Source organism: Brienomyrus brachyistius, chromosome 4, assembly GCF_023856365.1.
Source record: "Brienomyrus brachyistius isolate T26 chromosome 4, BBRACH_0.4, whole genome shotgun sequence".
NCBI classification, from domain to species: domain Eukaryota; kingdom Metazoa; phylum Chordata; class Actinopteri; order Osteoglossiformes; family Mormyridae; genus Brienomyrus; species Brienomyrus brachyistius.
In genome coordinates, this window is record NC_064536.1 from 14,487,587 (window position 1) to 14,510,474 (window position 22,888).

General features: G+C 45.4%; 2 protein-coding genes across 9 annotated transcripts in view; one reads left to right on the top strand and one right to left on the bottom strand.

Moving 5' to 3' along the window:
* Positions 1-419: 419 nt before the first annotated feature.
* On the bottom strand, positions 420-4,179 carry ackr4a (atypical chemokine receptor 4a). Of its 5 annotated transcripts, none has more exons than XM_049010924.1 (2): positions 3,715-4,179; positions 420-1,736 (listed from the first exon to the last, which is right to left on the bottom strand). In XM_049010924.1, exons 1-2 carry the CDS (start codon positions 3,819-3,821, stop codon positions 653-655), a joined length of 1,191 nt encoding a protein of 396 aa, XP_048866881.1. In that variant the 5' UTR covers positions 3,822-4,179; the 3' UTR covers positions 420-652. The 5 variants fall into 5 exon arrangements, with proteins under 5 accessions (XP_048866881.1, XP_048866885.1, XP_048866884.1 ...); XM_049010928.1 differs by having other exon boundaries at positions 3,626-3,766; XM_049010927.1 differs by having other exon boundaries at positions 420-1,730; positions 3,626-3,748.
* The window catches only part of LOC125740111 (rab effector MyRIP-like), a 54,120-nt gene continuing 33,472 nt past the window's right edge, over positions 2,241-22,888 (top strand). Inside the window, exon 1 of one of the 4 annotated variants that reach the window (XM_049010922.1) lies at positions 2,241-2,353. The gene's annotated coding sequence lies outside the window, so the exon portion shown is untranslated. Of the gene's footprint in view, positions 2,354-20,420; positions 20,529-20,661; positions 20,984-22,888 lie in introns of those variants that run through there. The other 3 variants (XM_049010921.1, XM_049010920.1, XM_049010923.1) reach the window with 3 other exon arrangements.

Below are 22,888 nucleotides of genomic sequence, written 5' to 3' on the forward strand. Positions count from 1 at the left end.
CCGCCACTGTCCACATTCCCCATGTCTGTCCCCACCACTGTCCACATTCCCCATGTCTGTCCCCGCCACTGTCCACATTCCCCATGTCTGTTCCCGCCGCTGTCCACATTCCCCGTGTCTGTCCCCGCCACTGTCCACATTCCCCATGTCTGTCCCCACCACTGTCCACATTCGCCGTGTCTGTCCCCACCGCTGTCCACATTCCCCATGTCTGTCCCCACCGCTGTCCACATTCCCTGTGTCTGTCCCCACCGCTGTCCACATTCCCAGTGTCTGTCCCCACCACTGTCCACATACCCCGTGTCTGTCCCTGCCTCTGTCCATGTTCTCTGTGTCAGACCCCGATGCTGTCCAGTTACTGCCTTTCCATACTGATATCCACATTTGTTTCTGCTTTGAAAATAAATTATCACTGAGACTTATAAAGTTCATAAAGAGGATTTGTTGAGTAAACATGCAGGAAGCACATTTACATCTCAATTACTGACATTTCTGTACTGGATATTTCTGTTGTATATAAGAAAATAAGACTGTAAACAATATATAAGAATGTAAACAGAAATTATATCACGGTGGTAAATTTTCATGAGTCAAGGTGCACAGTGGTAAGCGGTGTGCTGGAAGCACCTGTAGAAGCTTCATCTGCTCTGCCTCAGATGGAGAAGGTGCTGGTGTCCTCAGAAGTGCTATGGGAGTTTAGGGAGATCTCGACAGGTGCTGGTTCCTGCTCTTGCTTCCTCCTCCTCCTGCGCTCACCAAAGCCCTTGACAAACTGCAGGAGGTGCTGGCTGAAGGAGGCTCCGACGAAGGCGTAGAGCACGGGGTTCAGACAGCTGTGTGTCAGCGCCAGGCCCTCAGTTACCTGCATGGCTCGGTCCAGCCTCTTGCTCGTTTCACAGTGGACCACCAAGGAATAGATGACATCCATGGCTCGGCAGAATTTGACAACGTTGTACGGCAGTTGGGTGATGATGAAGGCCCCCACTACTGCCAGGAGCACCTTGAAGGCCCTCCACTTCTTCCCCAAGCGTGCTTCTGGGGTCCTAAGCAGGGCCACGCCCACCCGAGTGTAGCATAACAGCATGACTAAGAAGGGCAGGAGAAAGCTGAGGAGGACTTCCAGAATCTCCAAGGAGGCTTTCGTGGGCTGGGCCATGCTTGGTGGGTAGACAGGCATGCAGACCTTCCTGCTGGACATATGCCGGACTGTAGAAAGGGCCACATCCGGGATACCTAGGATGAATGCCAGGGCCCATACTCCCAAGCACACCCTAAGGTAACTCCGTCGTTGAAGGGTGCGGCCTGGCCTGCTGTGAAAGATAGCCAGGTAGCGGTCCACACTGATGCAAGCCAGAAAGAGCATGCCACAGCTGAAGTTGGTGACGTAGAGAGAGGAGGTGACTTTGCACATGGCCACGCCCAGCTCCCAGCCAACCACGGCATTGGCTGCCCAGAAGGGCAGCGTGAACAGCAGCAGGAGGTCGGCCACTGCCAGGTTCAGGATGAACACGTCTGTCATGGTCTTCAGCTTCTTGTAGTATGCGTAGATGGCCACCACCACTGCGTTTCCTGCCAGCCCGACCACCAGCGCTAGGGAATAAATGATGGGCAGGAAGATTCTGGCAAAGGAACGCACATCCTCCTTTTGGCACACTGTGTGATAGTCTTCGTAGCTGAAATTGTCACTGCCATTGTCATGGTCATAGTATTCATACTCCACCATGGTGATCCTGTAGCTTAAAGAGAAACAGGCACTGTGAGCAGGAACATCTGACTGCAGTATCTACATTGCTCAGGTTCTTACATAACAGCAATCCTGGTAAATCTCAGACTGTGACGTAATCGATCGAAAAACGATCAGGTATCCATGACAACGTCGTCATCTTAGTCACGAACAACAACTCTATTTCTTGTTCTGAAAAGATTTATTTGGTGTTAGCAAGGCATACTGACAACATGCATGACTAACTCAGGTGAATATGAATGATGAATGTAGCATTTATATAACGCATTTCAAGACACCCAAAAGCACTTTACAGAATAAAATGGGGAAAAGCACTTCAGCTACCACGGTGTAGCACCCACCTGGACGACGCGCATGATGCGATGAATATATGTTACAGCTCATTTAATAAAAGGCTAATTTTATTGCTTGTCGAAAGTCTCCAAAGAGCTGTACTTACTTACTTGCCAACATTCTGAAGAGATTATAACGCAGTGCAGGGTCGCGGTGACGGCATGGCAAATTCGTCGGATGGGAGGAAATTGTAAGCATCGCTAACATTCTTGGACACCAGATATACGTGCCCGGGATCGTGATCCCAGATTGCAGCGCTGGAGATCAGTCTACCAGGTAGCATTAAGCTCATTTTTATCAGACTAACGTTTATCCTACTTTCACTTTTCCCTTATTTTAGCAAGGAATTCAGAAGCAAAACGCGCAGTAAACACAGTTCGTAAAATCGAGCTGATGTCATGCTTGGAAATCAGTGTCCTGCTACTGAGAGCAGAGTAATTGTGCGCCAGCAGATCAGACACAGGACGTAAGAGGTGTCCCAACAAGGAACGCCAAAGTGCAATGGATTATAAGACGATGCTTGCCTGTTTTGCTTAAGGTGCATATATATTATGCAATATAAAAGAATCACAGAAAATGCAGCACATACTATTTAGAGGCTTGTACTGGGTGTACAAACTTGTACTACTTAGCACGTAGTGGGCACTTAGCAGCCTCTGGGCAGCTGTCATCTAATCAGACACGCAGAATATTTCCCAGACGCAGTGTAGCGTATACGTTGGTATGGACAATGGTTTAACTGACACTTTAGCCAAATGATGCATTCTGCCATTAGCCTAAAAACGCCTAGTTTTTTGGTCGCAGGTAACCTACAGCTTCGTGGTCACTGCCCTTTGCGCGCATTGTTCCCGAATTAGGGGATCAAGGACTTTGGACTGAGGACTTTTCATGCAATTCTGCATAATTTATAAAAAAAAATGTATGAATTGATTAGCGAAAAAACAATTGGCGGTAACCTTGCCGTGTTCGAAAATGAAAGAAAAAGACACGTCGCGGATATTTCTTTTGTTTATATTGGAAATGATATTGCAAAATTTTTAAATTGCTTGAATATTGTAAATTTTCATTCAACGCAAGCTTTTCGCTTGTTGGCGAAATTTTATGTCATTTTATGGCTACTAATTATCTCCTCGAAATTGTAAATCAGGACTCGAAAATATTTTACTCGGGGACTGAGAAACGACCGTTATATACATGTATATGCCTCTACCTTCCACCTCAAGATATGTATTAAAAGTCAAAATGCAGCCGTTTTATGTCTATCCAGACATATCAGAAAAGCACCGAAACATACTAATTTTGCATTCCGTCGTGGGTGTCAGATTTTATTCTGCATTACGTAGCAAACCTGTTACTGTACCGTTTGAACTCAATTTCAAAAACAACACGATGGGTCATTATAATATTACTCTAAAAATTACTTTATAAAAATAATCTCCCTCTCACACACTACTTCAGTAACTAAAAGATAAACATGAACACACAAATAGTCATCTTAAACTGTGGTTTAAACATCAGTGATAATCATAGCAGCAAATCATACATTACCTCCAGTTTTTTCGCGGAATAACGCGTCGTTTTCCCCCAGTCGCCGGGTATTGAAATTAAATGTTTCTTAGAATAAAATGAGGCAGTACCTGAAGTATAGCGCAGATTTAATTGGAGGTTTGCGTGGAGACTGCGTAGGTTTGGTCACCCCGACAAGGATCAAGTTACATTCGGCGATCAGGCTGCATTCAGACATCCAGAGACAAGGATTCAGCGCAGATTCACTATCTAAGCTACTGTTTTGGGGTAGTGTACTTCGACAACAAACTCTCTTTTTAATCACAGAATACTTGTAAATGAAAGCATGCCTGCAGGTACCCTTGCATTGCGCGACACGTCCCACAGTGTTATTACCAACTTAGTAAATGCAAAGTGATTCGCAGTATGTCAGAGGGGTCTTATCCCACGTGGGCTGCTGAAATCTGGGTTTTGATTTACACAATATTAACTGGCTTGTTAAACAAACCAAGACTCGAGTAAACATATTCACTTTTCCCTTAATACGTGAAAGACCCCTGTGAAACAAACAGCGATCAGTCAGGCTGATGTCACTGTGTCTTGAGATCGTTTACGCGAGGGATCCATACTCATCAAGTGTTTTGCGTGTATTCTGGTAAATATAGTGCCTGTTATTTTCATCAAGATACCGGGGTTTCTTGCAGCACGAACCTGAAAAACACGCGCCCAAATGCTATTTGGCAGGTTTGGTGATAATCGGCAAATTCGGACTCTCTCAGTCAACTGATTGTCTCAAGACAGCTTGCTCATTTTGTGGTATGCCCTGTGTGCTTTACGGCTTTGCAATGAATCACCATGCAGCTGTCTGCACTGGTTGTGTAAGCCTACTGTTTCTATTACTTTTATAAATGCGGTTTAAGGTGTTTGTGTGTATGCAGTTATTACATTGTGGGGACCAGACTGTCACAGAATGTAATAAAAAAAAAAAAGAAAGATATAACTTTTTACCCCGTGGGGACAATTTTTGTTCTGTCCCCACGATGATAATTTTATAAAAGTCTGTGACTGCAATTAAAATAAAATACAAACTAAAAATGCCAGAAGGCTTGTATTTTGTTTGGTTACTCTCAGGAAAAAAATGATAAAAAATTGTAGCATTGCTTGTCACTGGGGCTGTACCCTCAAGGGTCTGCCAACTGTACCTTAGATGTAGGCTAATCATATATCTTAAGGTACATAAATGGACTCTGAGGGACATTTCTGTACCATTGACGGTTTGTTAATGCTGTTTGTACCTTTGGTATGTTCCTCAGGGTCAATTTCTGTATCTTAAACGGTACAATTACAAGGTTACAGCCCCAGTGACAAGCAAATGTACATTTTTTATCCGTTTTTCTGAGGGAGTAGGACGGGCTACGGGTTAAGGTTGCCGTTAGTAGCAGTTATTAGGCTTATGCCTGTAGAAATTAATGGAGAGTTCTCATTAAGGTATGAATATGTGGATGGGGTATGTGTGCGTGTGTGTGTGTGTGTGTGTGAGAGAGAGAGAGAAATCGTCTCCGTTATATAATTTTATTGCTGCTGCATTTAAAAACAATTTGCGCGTCTCATTGAAACCTTATAATCGCTTTTTATTCCCAACATCTAAATCTACCATCTACATTGGGAAGCTATTCTCTCTAATCAACAGCTGCCCATTTAAGAGAATTCCATAAATCGCGTGGATTGCAGTGTTTTTCCTTACATTCCGTTATGCGTTTTGCATTAAATCTGCGCTTCATATTTGCATATAAAAATAAGGAGCTCCACATAAAAGTCGTTTACGCGCCTGTACTTGACATCCCGTGACGCATTTGTTATTTTCCTCCACACCACGTTCAGGGGCCCGTCCTACACGTGTCATTCCACGACTCCTCTTTCTGCACCGTTTAATAACCACGCGTAGTCCTCAGCCAGATGCTTTGGCACAGAGCGAAATCCGGTTTCCTACATTCCCCGCCGTACAGAAATACTGGAGATAACTTACAGTAGAAAAATTTACTGGAGAAAATTTACTGAAAGATCTGTTTTCTCGCGGTCAAGCAATATTAGTGCGTCACAAAAAAAACTGAATAGAATACATTTTGATCTGGCTACCGATCGAACGTTTTTTTTGGCATCCTGTTTTCTGTTTAGTACGACGGAGTTTTAGGGTCATTATTAATAAAAATAAAAAAACATATTAAATAATTTTAATTATTAACATATTTATATTATTATGACTATATTCTGGCAAATTATAACTTTAAGATTAAAATTGTAATTTGCTAGAATAAAGTCATAATAATTCGAGAATAAAGTGAAAATAAAGTCAGAGTTACGAGAAAAAAGTCATATCTTTCGAGAATTAAGTCGTAATTTGCTAAAATGAAGTCATAATGATTCGAGAATAAAGTCATAAAGTTACGAGAAAAAAAACCTGCTATTGCGATCGCCGGTCGGCGAACAGTCAGGCAGCGGGTATGGACGAGGCTGGCAGGCAAGGGTATAGGATACGAGGTTTTATTGGGAGGAAGACATGGCAGACGGCGACGAACTAACATTAATGACAGACCTGGGGAAACTGACTTGAACGCGGACTGAAATACACACGACAAGCTGAAAATAACAGGAATCGGGGAAGCACACATGGATGGTCAAGGGGCGTGGCACAAACGAGGACTGGACGCGCTGGTCACGACACCAACAGTATTTCAAGAATAAAGTCATTCGAAACTATGCGAAAAGGTTCAGAATCGAGTAAGGACTTTGCGTGGCAAAATGAGGGGGTCTCAAACCGCTGTTAAGTTAGCCTTATATTCGATACTCAGTTTTCTGGCTTTAATAACTTTTAATGGAAGTTAGGTGGGACGTTTTTAATGACAGAATTGTGATGTCCAGTACACAGACAACGACACACACCAGTTATTTTTATGCTTCAAACCATTTCGTGATTTGTGCATAGTGTGCCTATGAAGTGTGCCTTGATCAGGGCAACCTGGGGGACAATGCACACCTCTTGGATATTCAGGATCACTTTCTCTCTAACAGTTATTAATTTTGTTTGTTTGTTTGTTTGTTTGAACAGAAAAGCAATGATTCACAGCTGCCTTAGCAGCGGGGAGCTCGGACAATGTGGTTTATCGGTATCAAAGGTCAGTGAGCACGGGTGCCGGTGATCACGGGGTGAACAGGTCGTGAATCCATCCGTGCAAATCATAAGCATGAGGGGAGGCCCGGTTTGCTGTGCAAATGTCACCTGGAAAATCAGTAATCCATGCATCCACCTGGTGGCTGTAAATGCTTATGCGGTACAGAGTCACAGTGGAGCCTCGCCGGGGATGTTTGGGGTACAAGGGAGGTGGCAGGAGGGGAACCCACGTACCTGGTGGGAACCTTCACAACACAAGGGGAACTTGCAAGCTGTATGAACTCCACCACTTCTATACCCAGAGCCTCCGTCAGTGGGTTGATACCCTGTGCCTATCATCAGAAGGTTCCTGGTTGAGATAGCATGGGCATGGGAGTGATTTCACCATTGGGTCCTTAAGCAAGGTGCTTAACCCTCAGCTTCTTCAGGGACTGGCTGACCCTGCTGTCTCTGTTATAGTTTTGGATAAAAGCATTTTCTGAATGCATAAGTGTAGATGTTAATCCATGCATCAAAAAAATACTGGTGAAAATAGTTAGTGAGTTACAGAATACAAACTTGTTGCATAAGGGAACGAGGAACACCTCGAGATGATCTGCTCCATCATCCTGTGAGCAGACATCAAGCACAACCTAGATGTTTAGCATGATTCTGAAAATTATTTTCCAAAACCCCCCCTGGTGGAAATGGCAGCTTAGAGTTTGACGTGGGAGTGGTAAACTTGGACAGTCGATTTATCTGCCTTGCCAAAAGTGAGAAAAACACGTTCCTGGGGCGTTTCTCAATATGCATGCTTGAACTTGTGCTCTCATATACCCGTTTGACAGCATCTTCCATTGCTGAAGACCAGTTCCGATACTAAGGACAAAAGTACATGACGGCGGAAAAAATCCCCAGATGCCGTTCTTGTCCCGCCCTTAATATGAAGGATAAATCGGTTGCATCTTTGCCAAACAAGACTAATCCCATGATTCCTAGCACCCCAAGTTCATTCTTGGGGGGCAAGTTAGCCAGACCGGTCTTGCCAAGACCACAAGTACGGTCTTTGAGTCCGTGCTATTGAGATTCACCCCTATTGTCGATTTTGGTCATATCAAGCATAAGGATAAACAGATTGGTCACAGGCATAGTGCCTCGATGTTTGGTGGCAGGTGTGGAAAAGGGGCTCAGATGACGGATTTCCGGAATTTCCGCTCTCTAAACACGCTGAGCAGACCTGATGACAGTGATGGCAACACGGTTTGGGGTCCCTGAGACCCCCAGAGTCCAGGACTATCCCTCTAACAGGGATGGGGAAGTGTGAGCCTCAAAAAGACATTTATCTGGCATGTTTGCTTCCAGCGGCCATAGTCCATTTGCAGATGTTTATAATGGAACTAGCCTTTATATTCTTGGATAAACAGATGCTCTACACTTGTGTTCAGACTTCTAAGTTTGTAAATCGGGGCACATTCTCGTTTAATAGCAATGCAGGCACTGTAAACAGTGCACCACCCTGTCCTCAAAATGTGCACTGTTGTGGTTTTGGGTTATTTTTGCCATAAAATTAGCAGTAAATGCACAATAAACAAGAGTTAAGATATGATTCATTTGCCCTCAAACATAAACTTTCTCCAGATCCCAATGCCCGATTATAAACATGTATCCATTATCCAATATGGGAATCCAGTGACATTATCCCAGGAATCACAGTGGATGAAATCCCATCGCAGAGGGAAACTTACAGACATCCAGACTGCATGGGTCCGAAACCCAGGGCTGGCACACTGCACACACTGCACACACTGCACACACTGGGGTCTTGACTGAGGCCCTTCTTTCGCACCCCCATCGTTCCCTCACTTGAATGTAGATTAAAAAAACTCCCGTGAGCACGAGGGGAGTGTGTATCATCCCCCCCCCCTCCCGTGCTGCACATTCAGCCACCATGTCTCAACCAACAAAAATAAGCAATAAATAAACCCACAAGCCAAGTAAAAAAAACACCATCGAATTTGGAATTTAGCACTAAACATCTTTTAATGAAACAGCTGGGAAACAACAGAGAAACATGACATTTTAACACCCATTCAAAAATTTCAGAATCCAATGTGTTTGAAAGTTGTTTTGGAACAAGGCTCCTCCGGGACTTAATGCTTCAAAGAGACACAGCAGGGGTGGGGTGGTTTGGTGACGTTTGAGTCTGTCCAGCAGGTCGTCATTCACGTCTCGTGTCATTTTGATGTTCCACTAATTTTATCTTAGTATGGGGGGCCTGCCTGAACACTGACCCAGGAGTACGCTGAATTTACAGCCATCGTGCCCTCCCCACAAGCATGCATCTGGGTTAAAGGATAAATCCCAGTAGGTGTGGGGCCTGTAAATGAAGCAGCCATTTTCAGTCGGTTAAAATACCGCCTGTTTTGAGCAGAAATGCTGCGTCAGCCGTGTGGCTGTTAGTCGACGAACCTGAGAAATCCCAAAAACAGAGAAATCCTGTTTTTAATCCTGACGCTCAAAAATCTGGAAGCGACGAAGGATCCCCAAACGCTCTGTTTGAGTGACTACTGTTGGACTCAAATCCGGGGATCCGGAAGATCCGCTAAAGGCCCGAGTTTGGTTCATGCTGTCCTGTCTTCCTGCCATGGACCCACATGTCACGTTTTCCACAGTGCAAAGCATCATCCAGAGCCTCTTTATCCCCGACCACTTTCCTTTCATCACAACACTAGCAGTGCGTGTTATTTTTCAGCTTGCAGACGCAGATCGGAACATTGGACAGTTTTTTTCCACTGACGCCTACGACTCTGGGATACTTATGTAATGAAACATGTGATGGTGGGGCTTGGTGCCTGACAAGGCGTTGAGTGAGGCCTGTGTGGTCAGGCTGAGTGCTTATTTGGGTTCGGGCCTTGCTGTTCCCCACTAATTAATGTCACGTCTCTGTTCGGTTCTGCTGGGGGGGAGGGGGAGGCGCTTGGAAAATGTGATGGTCCAGTCAGACATTGTTAATGCACATTCTGGAATCAATGTTTCACCAAATATAATGAGCAAGGGAGAGCTTATAAGCCATTATGTATAGAGTTTATTTAAGCATTTTCAGAGCGGAAATACTGACTGATTCCAGAAGGTGGCTCAGTTGCTCAGCGGGCAGCGTGTGACCTCTAGGGACATGGGCAGGGATCCAGGTGGAATAGGATGCACTTGGATGCTGTCTATCCTGGCGGAACAAATTCTATCACTGGGGACCCCTGCCCCCCCCTTCCCTGCAAAGATGTTACTCTCTCCAACTCTCTTGAAAGATTTTTACAGCTGGACCACTGGTCACGGGTTCGAGTCCTTGTTTGTGTCTGGAGCTTGCATGTTCTTCCTGCGTTGGATGTAGGGGGCGTAGGATCTGGAGGTGGGGGGGGGGGTGGGTGTGCTCCCCAGTATTTACTTTGGATCCCTTCATTCCCCCAACAATAGACTTTTGTATTTAAATGATTAAATTGTGCACCCCCTGCAGTTAGGCAATTAGGTGAACTGGTATCTCTACAATGCCCTGTGAGACCCCCCCCCACCCAGCCTCATGCCATTTTGTAGATTCTACTGGATAAGTTGTTTATTGAACTTATTTACTATTTATTTATTAATAGAAGTGTAATTTTGTTCATATCCTATCAGGCAAGTTGATCAACTTTACATTCCATACAGTTTAAAAAAATGCCCTTTATTTTCACTGTATTTTAAATGGAAGGAGGTTTCTATAGAGTGACTACAAACACTCTCAGTTTTGTCCAGCAGCTGAATGTACAGTTCAGTCCTTCTGCTGACTGAGAGGAGCAGATGGACTCAGTGGTGTCACCTACTGGTGACATGTGGTAGGCGCATGGTCAAGACAGGCAATAAGCACAGGGTAAGTCAAAGGATGCACTGCTTATTTTCTTAGTAAATAAATGAGGATGAATGGACAGTGAACCGTCAAGAACAGCCTGCGGGTAAGTGGTAGTATATGTACAGTATAAAGTTCTATATTTTTGTGTTACCAGCTGGGAAAGGTTTTCTGCTCATAGACTGAAATGTGTGTGTGTGTGTGTGTGGCTGTGCACAGAGGGACTCTGAATTGCATAACACAGTAATGAAAGCTGCATGTTTCAGGAATCTGCCCTGAGCCCCTGCACATCAGCCAGACAGCTGATCTGTGATGTGTCTGCTCCCCTCATCCCGGTTAACACAGTTCATGTGTTCACAGTTTCTGTGAGCCTCTCTTGGAGACCCCACATAAAATCCATCCTACTTATACCCCACCTCAGTGCTTTCCAGCTCTGGCTCCTTTTAACCATAATAGTCCCTAGTGAAATGTGACTGTGGGTGTCTCCTCCGGTGGTTTTGTGATTCCCAATATTTTGTAACTTTTAAACAAAGTGGCTGCTATCTTATCATGTCAGAAGATGGCTGCCCCATGTGTTAGCATGCTATGCTATCTGCTAAGGTGCGGGGGGTGTTCTTCTTGGGTGAAGCTGTTGATATCAAATAAAATGGTAGCCAAACGTTCAATACTGCTGTGCACTTACAGTATGTGTCCTATAGGTCTCTCCCAATTACTCCTCAAAAAAGATGGATTCAGGCGATTTGGCACCTCCCCGCCTGTATGCGTGTGTACCCCGTCGTTGACTGGTATCCCCACCCAGGTTGTTCTTCTGCCCTGCTCTCCCTGGGATAGACGCCAAGCTCGCGATTGACAAAATGAAATCGTTTCCACTGGTTTAATCCTCTGCCACACCTGGCATCCATTTATTCAAAAGAGGTACATGCATGATACAAGATAGCAGTGAGTAACAAGATGTTTATTGTCTCGGTAAATGAAGAGATTGCTAACAGCTCAGCACAATTGCAGATTACAAGATGTGTATGTCGAATCCCAGAAAGCACAGATACAACGTGCCGTGGGGACTCTGCATTGCTGCATGCGAGAGGTCTGGCATTTAACAGGAACAAGGGCCTAACTCTGAGGGTTTTGGTTTGGAGTTTAAGCCCCCATGAGGTCAGAAATAAACAGTTCAGATCCGGTTCTGTGTTTTGCTTTGTGTCCTAGAATCTGCTGCTCATAATGGACGCGAGTTCAGACGTCGTCCATGGCACAAGGGGAGGCGGCATTCCGACGTGTCCCCACTCACTCTGCGGTTCCCCGCTCTTTATGAGTTTTGCCCCCAGGTTCTGGGTAGGAGCTCTGGGGAAAAAAAATTACCCAGAAGGCTTCTTACTCCTTCCCTCACACACAATCACACAGACGCACAGAAACTGCTTTGCTGTAAAGTCCTCCTTACCCCCAGCGGAGAGCGCGCCCCTGGTTTTCTTTTATTGTTCTGCCGCATCCCCCGTCGTTTAGTCCTGTAGTCCTAAACAAGAGAAAAAAGTGTGTGAGAGAGATCAGAGGCTGGGTGTTACTGGGAATGAGGTGGTGGTCTGAGGTTTGGCCGCTGGCACACCTGTGCTATCACGACGTCTGGAAGGGCTCCTCGGGGCGAAGAGGGCTCCATCAGAACCGCGGTCGGCTCCAGCACCTACGAGAGGTAAAACCAATGGCTCACCCAGCTGATGTAACCAGGTTCAGGTCGGAGATCTTTTCAAAGATACATCTGCCATCTTGTAAACACACAAGCTTTGAGTGGCGGGTCTGGAACCTATAAGGGGCAATGGCAGCCCAGCAGCCTGTTCCGCAGCTCTCATCAGCTCCGTTACTTTTCCACAAATTGTAACGTTAGAGACACCCTGTGATACCTGACATCTATTTTCTAACTGCTTATCCTGGTTTGGGGTACAGAGAGAACTAGGCTGTTCAACACAGTCACACCCTAGGGGTGTTTTCCGGAGAAACCAATTAGCTTAACTGCGTGAGGATATCAGTATACCCAAAGGGAACCTGCCAGAGATGAAGAAACCAGGAAAACTCTCTCTCTCACACACACACACAGTTTTGTAATTGTATCTTTGTGGGGACTCTCCATTCATTTCTATGGGGAAACCTCTAATCCCAACATGGCGACCTTGACTCCTACCCAGCCCTAACCGTAACCATAAGTGACCAAACAAAATATGAGACTTCTGGCATTTTTACTTTTCTGATTGCATTTACAGATCTTTGTCCTGAAAAATGGTCCACACCACAGTTGGTCCCCACTATGTAATATAACCCTAATCCACATACAGACACGGTGGATGTGTGATTGGACCCCTCAGCCCAAGAGGTGTGAGATAACAGCATGAGTGGAGCGTGACCTGCCCTGGCACCCGATGTGTTAACAGTAATTTCACTTAATTTAAATGCATCGCATCTTGTTTAATCTCATTAAACTATTTGAGCTTTAATTTCAGCCCTGACAAAGGATGAAAAAACACATCCAATTACATTGATTCCTTCGTTCCGGTGCCTTCCAGCCAGCCTAGTTAAACTGCTGCCTGTGTTGTTACCGATAAGTGTTCCCTCCCCACAACAGGACCCGAATCTGGAATAGATTACTAAATCCCAGAAACCCAACATTTCTGCACCCCATGGAAAAGTCATGGGGCCTGTGGCAAAACAAAGGAGTCCGCTGAGTGCATGCCTGTCACATGACAGAGGCTGTTCACATGACAGAGGCTGGTAATTAATCCAGGATTCACCTCTTTGAGCATGACAGCGTCCACAGAGGAAGACCTTTTTAGTAAAATCCTAGAATAGAATTTAATTCAATTTAAAGTTTAATTACAGTTTTATTTTACACAAATGTTTTTAACTGGAAACAGTACTCTGGACAATCGGCAGCTGATTAAATGAGTTACCCCATCAGCAGTAAACAGATCAACTTGCCATCTAGGTTTTATTTTTCGAACGTGGTGAGAAACCAGTGGGTGAGGAGTGGCGTCTTACCCCCCCCCCGGCGACGTCCTGGCTTGGCCTGGCAATGGCGATTCCCTCTGGCTCGTCGGCCTTCTCGGCGGTGGCCATGAGGGGCCAGTAGCCCTGTAGGCAGAGCAGGAGAACCAGCAGAGTGACCTCCATGCTAAGGGTCTGGGGGGACAGATCCGCGGTGGCTGCCTTTATAAACCCGCACGCACACGGCGTGGAGGCGGGGGCGCCGAACCCACCCTCGTGCAGCCGGGCTGCAGGAAACAGCCAGCTTCCTGCCTGGGAATGGAATTTTTCCGTTGGCTGGGCTTTGCTGAGATTTGAAAGGGGGCATGAAGTAAACAAATCAGAACGATGGATGACAGAGCAGTGAGGGACAGATAAGATCGGAGAGGACATGTGGGGAACACAGCAACAGGGGTTATGGGTTAGTTATCTGATACTCCATCCATCCATCCACTTCCCAGGGTCACGGAGTACTTGGGAGCCCACTGGCAGGGGATGGTGTGGATGGGGTGCCTGTGTGCACCAGAGCACGTTCCCTCGCAGGCGCACACGCCACGCGCATGTATCTGGACAGTGGTAAGAACCCCCCTTAATTCGGTCATGATGGCGTGCCGGTAGGAGAGGCCTCACGCCTGGAGCTCCAGGTGTGTTCAGCTATGCCCAGTGCCTGATGTGGGCCGGTACTCACCAGTATGCAGTACTGACTCCTCTTTGATTTTATTTGGCACCTTTCAGTATCTGTTTGTGCTGAATAACAAGGGGAGTACCGGCGCCTTGAACTGAATAAAAAGGGGAGTACCGGCGCCTTGTACTGAATATAAAGGGGAGTACCGGCGCCCTGTACTGAATAACAAGGGGAATTCCAGCACCCGGTACTGAATAACAACGGGAGTACCGGCACCCTGTATTGAATAACAAGGGGAGTACCGGCACCCTGTACTGAATAAAAAGGGGAATTCCGGCACCCGGTACTGAATAACAAGGGGAATTCCAGCACCCGGTACTGAATAACAACGGGAGTACCGGCACCCTGTATTGAATAACAAGGGGAATTCCGGCACCCGGTACTGAATAACAAGGGGAATTCCAGCACCCGGTACTGAATAACAAGGGGAATTCCGGCACCCGGTACTGAATAACAAGGGGAATTCCGGCACCCGGTACTGAATAACAACGGGAGTACCGGCACCCTGTATTGAATAACAAGGGGAATTCCGGCACCCGGTACTGAATAACAAGGGGAATTCCGGCACACGGTACTGAATAACAAGGGGAGTACCGGCACCCGGTACTGAATAACAAGGGGAATTCCAGCACCCTGTACTGAATAACAAGGGGAGTACCGGCACCCGGTACTCAATAACAACGGGAGTACCGGTACCCGGTACTGAATAACAAGGGGAGTACCGGCACCCGGTACTGAATAACAATGGGAATTCCGGCACCCGGTACTGAATAACAAGGGGAATTCCGGCACACGGTACTGAATAACAAGGGGAGTACCGGCACCCGGTACTGAATAACAACGGGAGTACCGGCACCCAGTACTGAATAACAAGGGGAGTACCGGCACCCGGTACTAAATAACAAGGGGAGTACCGGCACCCGGTACTCAATAACAACGGGAGTACCAGTACTGAATAACAAGGGGAGTACCGGCACCCGGTACTGAATAACAAGGGGAGTACCGGCACCCTGTACTGAATAACAAGGGGAGTACCGGCACCCGGTACTGAATAACAAGGGGAGTACCGGCACCCTGTACTGAATAACAAGGGGAGTACCGGCACCCGGTACTGAATAACAAGGGGAGTACCGGCACCCTGTACTGAATAACAAGGGGAGTACCGGCACCCGGTACTGAATAACAAGGGGAGTACCGGCACCCGGTACTGAATAACAAGGGGAGTACCGGCGTCTGTTTTTCCTCACTTGAAGCAGTGACTATACCTGATATCTGCAGGTACCTGCAAACCCTGCCTAAGCTAATTTCTAGCACTTAATAAGTGCCTAAGCTGATTCCCTTGATCAGAATCTTTTAGCTTTTTATAACCTAATTTGTCATGATATATTATTCTTGATACTTTGGGGAAATTAAGAAAGTCAAACACCGAACCAATTCTGAGATTCATTCCGCCGTACATCGATAAAATATAAGCATGACATACCGTCTCCTTTCCCCTTTTAATGTCTGGTTTCTCTGCAGCTGCCCAAGCACCTGACACCGTCTGCCATCTGAGAGACCATGGCAGTAATGCCACCTGGCACTGAGGGAGAAGGAAGGCCTGGAACATCAGGCATCCTGGATGGTGCTTGAGAGCATGCTGTGATTGGCCCACGTGACACATGTGACCTAGTAATGGCTTCCACTGAATTGGGTGGATTTGGTGCTCCTGCTTAGCAATAGTAAATGAGGGTCAGCTTTTTATCTTCCCTGTTATTTAAACAGTTTATTTTGACCTGCTTACTTAGATAAAAGGTCACATCAAATACAGCAACATGTTTATAAAAATCTCAACAAGTGACGAGAAATGATTTTCATTGCTTATACTCTCTTAAAAATGTAACATTTCAGATCAGCTCCAAATTTAATCATAATGAATTGGTTCATCTGTTAAATCGTTGTCTGAGAGCCTGGGTTAATCATCTAATTAAATTGCAAATTAAAACAAAAACATTTCCAGTAGGAAACTTTTATTCTTTTCATAGCCGAGCACGACGCCAATTTGTGCTTTGAGACAGAGATGTGGGCTTGTCAAAGGCTATAATCAGTAAACAGCTCCATTAGGAGTAAGGCATGGAATGGTTCACTGGGCGAGAGTGTTTACCCACAGAGGGTGAAGGGGAACACTGTGTACTTCACAAGGCCAGCCTGATTGCTTGGCTCCGCTTGAACTGCCCCAAGGGACCGTGGGAAGTGTTTCCTGAACAGGAAAATGTGACAAGATCTCGGTCCTGATAAGGGGCATTTATGTACTGATTTGTTTCAGTAATTAACACCGAGAAGTAATTAGATTTGCTAATCTAGATATGCTAGGTCTGTCACAAGTCAGATCTCTCTGTCAGGAATGGCGATTTTTGCCAATCTGGAGCTTTACCGATCCGGAGGGACGCAATCAAGCATCGCAGTCAACAGCACAAACTTGTTGACGTAGCTCTATTTCCACAGACCTGCACCCCGAACACATGTCGGTTTGGGGCGCGGGGGAAGCAACAGCACAGCCCTAATTAAATCCATGTGCCGAGTTCCGAACCACAGCCACTTAAAGAGACGGTCCCACTTACATAACCGCTCTCTCGCCTGCCTCATTTCCAAGACCGCCATCACCCTCCCTCACCGAAGGACTTTGAACGTCTCCGGAAACGCCATTTCCGCTTTAATCTGCTCATTCCTCCCTCACCGCTGACCACTTTATGGGCTCCGGCACCACTTTATAGGATCTGTTAATCCTACACAGATATGTAGATTTATATCGACCCCCCCCCCCCCAGTGTTTAATTAATGCAGGTGTTCTGCAGATGCAGAATTACAAAAATAAACAATTAACCTTTCATGAGACATGTCTGTTACAGAGGATTAACTATTTAGAACGAAAGGCAGCCTGGCGGAGCCGTGGTCAGCACTGTCACCTCACACCTCTATGACCAGGGTTCATGGCTCCATGTGTGTGGAGCTCCATCTGACATGTTTCCATGTCAAGGTGTTTCCTCCTGGTACTCCAGTTTCCCCTCCATAGTGCAAAAACATGCTGAGCTTAATTGGAATTACTAAATTGCCTGTAGGTTCACATGTGTGACTGGTGCGTGAGTGTGCCCTGTGATGGGTTGGCTCTCCATCCTAGCTTGTTCCCTGCCTTGTGCCCATAGGTGTGAGTGACTGGTGTGTGACTGTGCCCTGTGATGGCTTGGCTCCCCATCCTAGCTTGTTCCCTGCCTTGTGCCCATAGGTGTGAGTGACTGGTGCATGAGCGTGCCCTGTGATGGGTTGGCTCTCCATCCTAGCTTATTCCCTGCCTTGTGCCCATAGGTGTGAGTGACTGGTGTGTGACTGTGCCCTGTGATGGGTTGGCTCCCCATCCTAGCTTGTTCCCTGCTTTGTGCCCATAGGTGTGAGTGACTGGTGTGTGACTGTGCCCTGTGATGGGTTGGCTCCCCATCCTAGCTTGTTCCCTGCCTTGTGCCCATAGGTGTGAGTGACTGGTGTGTGACTGTGCCCTGTGATGGCTTGGCTCCCCATCCTAGCTTGTTCCCTGCCTTGTGCCCATAGGTGTGAGTGACTGGTGCATGAGCGTGCCCTGTGATGGGTTGGCTCTCCATCCTAGCTTATTCCCTGCCTTGTGCCCATAGGTGTGAGTGACTGGTGTGTGACTGTGCCCTGTGATGGGTTGGCTCCCCATCCTAGCTTGTTCCCTGCTTTGTGCCCATAGGTGTGAGTGACTGGTGTGTGACTGTGCCCTGTGATGGGTTGGCTCCCCATCCTAGCTTGTTCCCTGCCTTGTGCCCATAGGTGTGAGTGACTGGTGTGTGACTGTGCCCTGTGTTGGCTTGGCTCCCCATCCTAGCTTGTTCCCTGCCTTGTGCCCATAGGTGTGAGTGACTGGTGTGTGACTGTGCCCTGTGATGGGTTGATTCCCCATCCTAGCCTGTTCCCTGCCTTGTGCCCATAGGCTCCAAAACCCCCGCGACCTTGAATAGGAAAAGTGTTTACAGAAAATGGATGGATAGATATTTAGAACAATACCAATAATTTAAATATGTTCTATAAACTACCCTCATATAATAAATCTTTTTAGTGGGGGCAAGGAGAGATGGAAAAATGCAACCTATTACTATTATTATTATCAATAAATTTGTACTTTTTGTTGCACAAATCAAAATAGGTGAATCTCCCACTATTGTTTGTGCTAAATTAAAATATCTAATCTGAATTTCTCTTTCACACAAGGATTTTAAGCGGCAGAATTAAACCTTACTCTGTACTTACAGTACACAGTATACGTGCATGTGGAAGTGATTCAACTCATAGGCCGAAGTGTACGATTTTCTGCTAGACTTGGGCTCAGGAAGGATCCATTTAAAGGTCCAGCAGAAGTCAGCCAGCATTCTGGGACTCCACTTGCCTTGAAATCGATTTTCCATATCAGAGAAGCATGACTCAGCATGTCCCTACATGTTACAGCCTGTAAACTTTGTCAGCTCGGGCCTGCAGACCTCTGTGCTCTTCTGCAACGTCCTAAACATGTGCAGAAATAGAAAGAGTCTAATTAATTAATTAGTTAATTAATTAATTACTCTTAATAAGTAACTCTTAATTAATTTACTCTTAGATATGCCCATACATTCTTAATAAGGAATTATATATCACCAATTTAGCCTAAAAATTACACCACGGAAAAACTATGGGTGAGAGCAAAACTATGAGTGAATTTCTTCAACCAGAATTACTGTAAAAAGTAGATAAAAGATGCCCTTTAGCTGTTCCATGAAAAGATCTTTGTTGACTAGTTTTATGCAAAATACCCCAGTTTTACAATAATCAGAACAAAATTGGCTATTTCTCAAAAACTGTATGTGATGTGAAAAATTGTACATTATTTCTGTGGTCAGCATCACAAAATTCATCTGGCACACCGAGAATTATTAAGGGAACAAAAACCTTGTAAAACAGTGCCGTGTGTGTGTGTGTGTGTGTGTGTGTGTGTGTGTGGATTAGGTTTATATGACATTGTGGGGACCAAACATCCCCCACAATATGATAAAAACCTGTTATTTGGATGTTGTGGGGACCACAAAGATCTGTGAATGCAATCAAAAAGCTAAAAAAGTTTCGTATTTTGTTTGGTTATTTATGGTTAAGGTTAGGGCTGGGTAGGGGTTAAGGGTGTCAAGTAGGGATTGTTCTTCCCATAGAATTGAATGGAGAGTCCCCACAAAGACATAATTATAAACCTGTGTGTGTGTGAATAAATTACAAGTGAACTTTTATATTTGGTGCTTGGGTGCTGGTCTCTGCTGATTGTTCGTAATAAGACAGGAGCGCCCGACTCCAAGCCATCAGTTTGTCACCCTTGGGGAAGTCACCTGTCCCCTGAGTGACATTTGACACTTTCTTTCAGGGAGACACACTCCCCTGTACAGCTGGTCACTTTTGCACAATCAACAGACAGAGCTGAGAGCTGGACCTGATAGAAAGCTGCTGGAACTGACTAGATTTGTGGTGAAATCCGTCAAAGCTGGCCTGTGCGTCCCCACACACGCGCTAATCAATACCACTTGCCACCACAAGGGTTCCAGCGGCGATTCAGGGACTCTCTGTCCCGAACCCAACAGCTGACCTGTACGTGCCTCTGGGCTCTCGTTCTTCAACCACCGTAACGGCGTGTGTGATATTTCAGCTGCGGATCAAAACATGTGTAAGTGACAGACCCTGACTGTGTTCACGCAGATATGACCCCCATTTAGTGAGCGGTCAGCACGCACGCACGCACGCACGCACACACACACACACACACACACACACACACAAACGAAACACCGGCATGTGCGCGCACACAGTCACGTTCAATGGACAATGGAGTGTTCCAATTAGCCATTGACAAGTTCATTTTAACGCAAATTAAAAGACGATCAAGGAAATGACCATGACAAATGACGGAGGAAGGAAAATAGCAACATCAGTGTTGAATGCCCGCTGGTAACAGCGCTGCTCCTTAACGAGGTCTTGCTGTCAATGGCCATCGCTCGGGCTCTCTGAGCCACCGCCAGCGCGGCCGACAGCTACAGCCAGCGCCCTCTGCCGTCACCCCAGGGCACACCGATGAAAAATGGGACTGGTACCAGCTAGCTCTGTGCTGCCACAGAATGATCAGCAGCCCCCCTCCCTTGTAAGATGACCTGCCGAGTGTCTCGCCAAAAACAAGGTAATCTGCGCCCATCGATCATGATATATATATATATATATATATATATATATATATATATATATATATATATATATATATATATATATATATATATATATATATATATATATATATATATTCTCCTAACAACTTTAAAAACCGCATCGTAGCGAAATATAAAAATAGAAAACACATTGAAAAAGCATGTTTAGTCGATTATTTGCGTTGCAAATCTCACGATCATATGGGAAGTGACAAAACACACTAGGATTGTGTGCTGGGAGCTCCCGACGGAAGATGCTAGTGACCCGAGGAAGACGTACACAAAGCCTTAAAACGCACCCCCTCCATCTGACCGGAGGAGGTGGGGTAGAGGCGATTGCATCCAGGTCTTTTTGCGGGAGGTGATCAGTGTACAATACAGCCCCTTCATTCCGCACCGCAGATCGCCAGTAGGCGCGCATATGTACCCGGTGAGTAATTTGTGGTCGGTAAGTTAAAGTTTTCTGAAACTTTAAATCACATTCACCCAAAAGCTGGGGTAGATGGTGGATATTCCAGATAGCCGGGGATTTCCCTTTACTTTTTTACGTCAGGGATGGTTAGTAAACGATTTTCGAGCTTCAAGGCTATATGAATTGAGAGTTAAATATTGGCGTTGAAGGCTTTAAGCACAAGCATAAAATTTGCAGTGCATTGACCAGCAGCGTTGTGTCGCATGGCAAATGCATTGTAACAGGTCTGACAGGTTTGTCACTTTATTGCCATTTATACCGTTATTTATTGCCAGTGTTACGAAAACTCATTTTATATCATTATTTATCCACGATAGTTATTTTATCGATTATTTACTCCTACAGTCCACTTTTATGTGCTGTGCTCTTTCCATCATTGCCCATTCTTAACATTACCATTGCTCACTTTCATATTGTTAGCGTGTGTCCCATGCACGTGTCCTGTCTACCTGTTCACTTAATATATATGTAGCATCTCGCTCATTTATTGCGTATCACCGTATGCAGTGTGCTGAATATGTGGTGTGGCTGGTGTGACAATGAAGCCCCACTTGACACTTGATTTGAGGTGCCAACGGACCTTGTGCTTCCCATACTTTATTATTATTTAATGGGCAGGACATGGCAATATGCCCTTTTCGGTTATATGCATGTATCATTGCACTGTAATAGCAGTAACGAGAGGCAATGGCTTTGGAAATTTGGCGGGCGATGAATATAAATTCGGGAAAGCAGGAAGCGTGACAGTTGCCATTTGAAAATCTAACAGGGTGAATTCACTACCTGGCGTTCGGGAAAACACGTTTTCAAACGTCAGCTCATTGCTTCCTTATGTTAAAAGTAAATGCCAAGTCATGTATAATAATTGATGCAGAAATGAGTCTTGTGAAGTAAGTGGGTTAAGATGGGAATCAACCATTTGATATATATATATTTTTTTCCGTCTGAAAAGGCAGGGTTTTGCACGTGAAAGAAGACCTAATTTGGGGTAGCATCTAGACTGTCGGACGCTGAAGGGCTTATTTTATGGTTATCGATTGGAAGCGGCTTAAGGTGGAGCTGTTGTGCGCGTTTCATGCCCAGTGCATCATATGAAAGAATATGTTTGATATGATTTCATGTAAATCGTGTACATTCAATGAACCCATTTCTTCAAAGTGCAGTGAAAGAACAGTGCCAAAATACCCATTTGGTTTTCAAGCGCACCTGCACACCTAATTGACCACTAGAGGCTGAAAACGGAAATATGCCAGATTTATACAGAAAAATTACGAGGAGACGCTCGACTCGTTGGTGAGGGCTGAATTCTATGTCCTTGCTTCTGCATCCGTTACTTCTCAACAGGGCTGGGACCTCGGGCAAATTTTAGCTTAAAGGAAAAACAAACTGGGATTCCAGAAGACATGGTCAGCCATGATGATCCAAGAAAAAGTTCTGAAAAAAGGGCTAACTGCCCTTGGGGTGCTAAACAGATTCATTGCCTTAGCCAGTGTTTTAAAGGTGTTTTAAAGGCTGTTGTGAATATTTGTGTGAGAACTTCTTTGTATGGCTTTATAAATTCCACGGAGTTTTAAGAGATGTTTTCTGTTTCAGCGTAAAGGGGATCAACTCAGGGCAAAGAGCTGTTTGGACATTGCATGTTTACTTTAGTGGGTCAAGTATGACATCCTTGTGTTTATCATTTCTGATGGGGGAGTATTTGATCAGGAAATGAATTTGTAATATTAATGAGCATTGTTGATTAAAAAATATTTAAGACGAGCAGATGGACGTAATTTTCTGTTAAAACTGTCTATGGATGAAAGCTCCAGGTTAATTTATTATGTGGAGTGATTGAAAATAAATGTATATGGCGGAAATATA

Coding starts and splice junctions, on each gene's coding strand:
- ackr4a (XM_049010924.1), bottom strand. CDS start 3,821: ATGTCTGAATGCAGCCTGATCGCCGAATGTAACTTGATCCTTGTCGGG. Junction 1,737..3,714: donor AAATCTGCGCTATACTTCAG/GTACTGCCTCAT, acceptor TTTCTCTTTAAG/CTACAGGATCACCATGGTGG.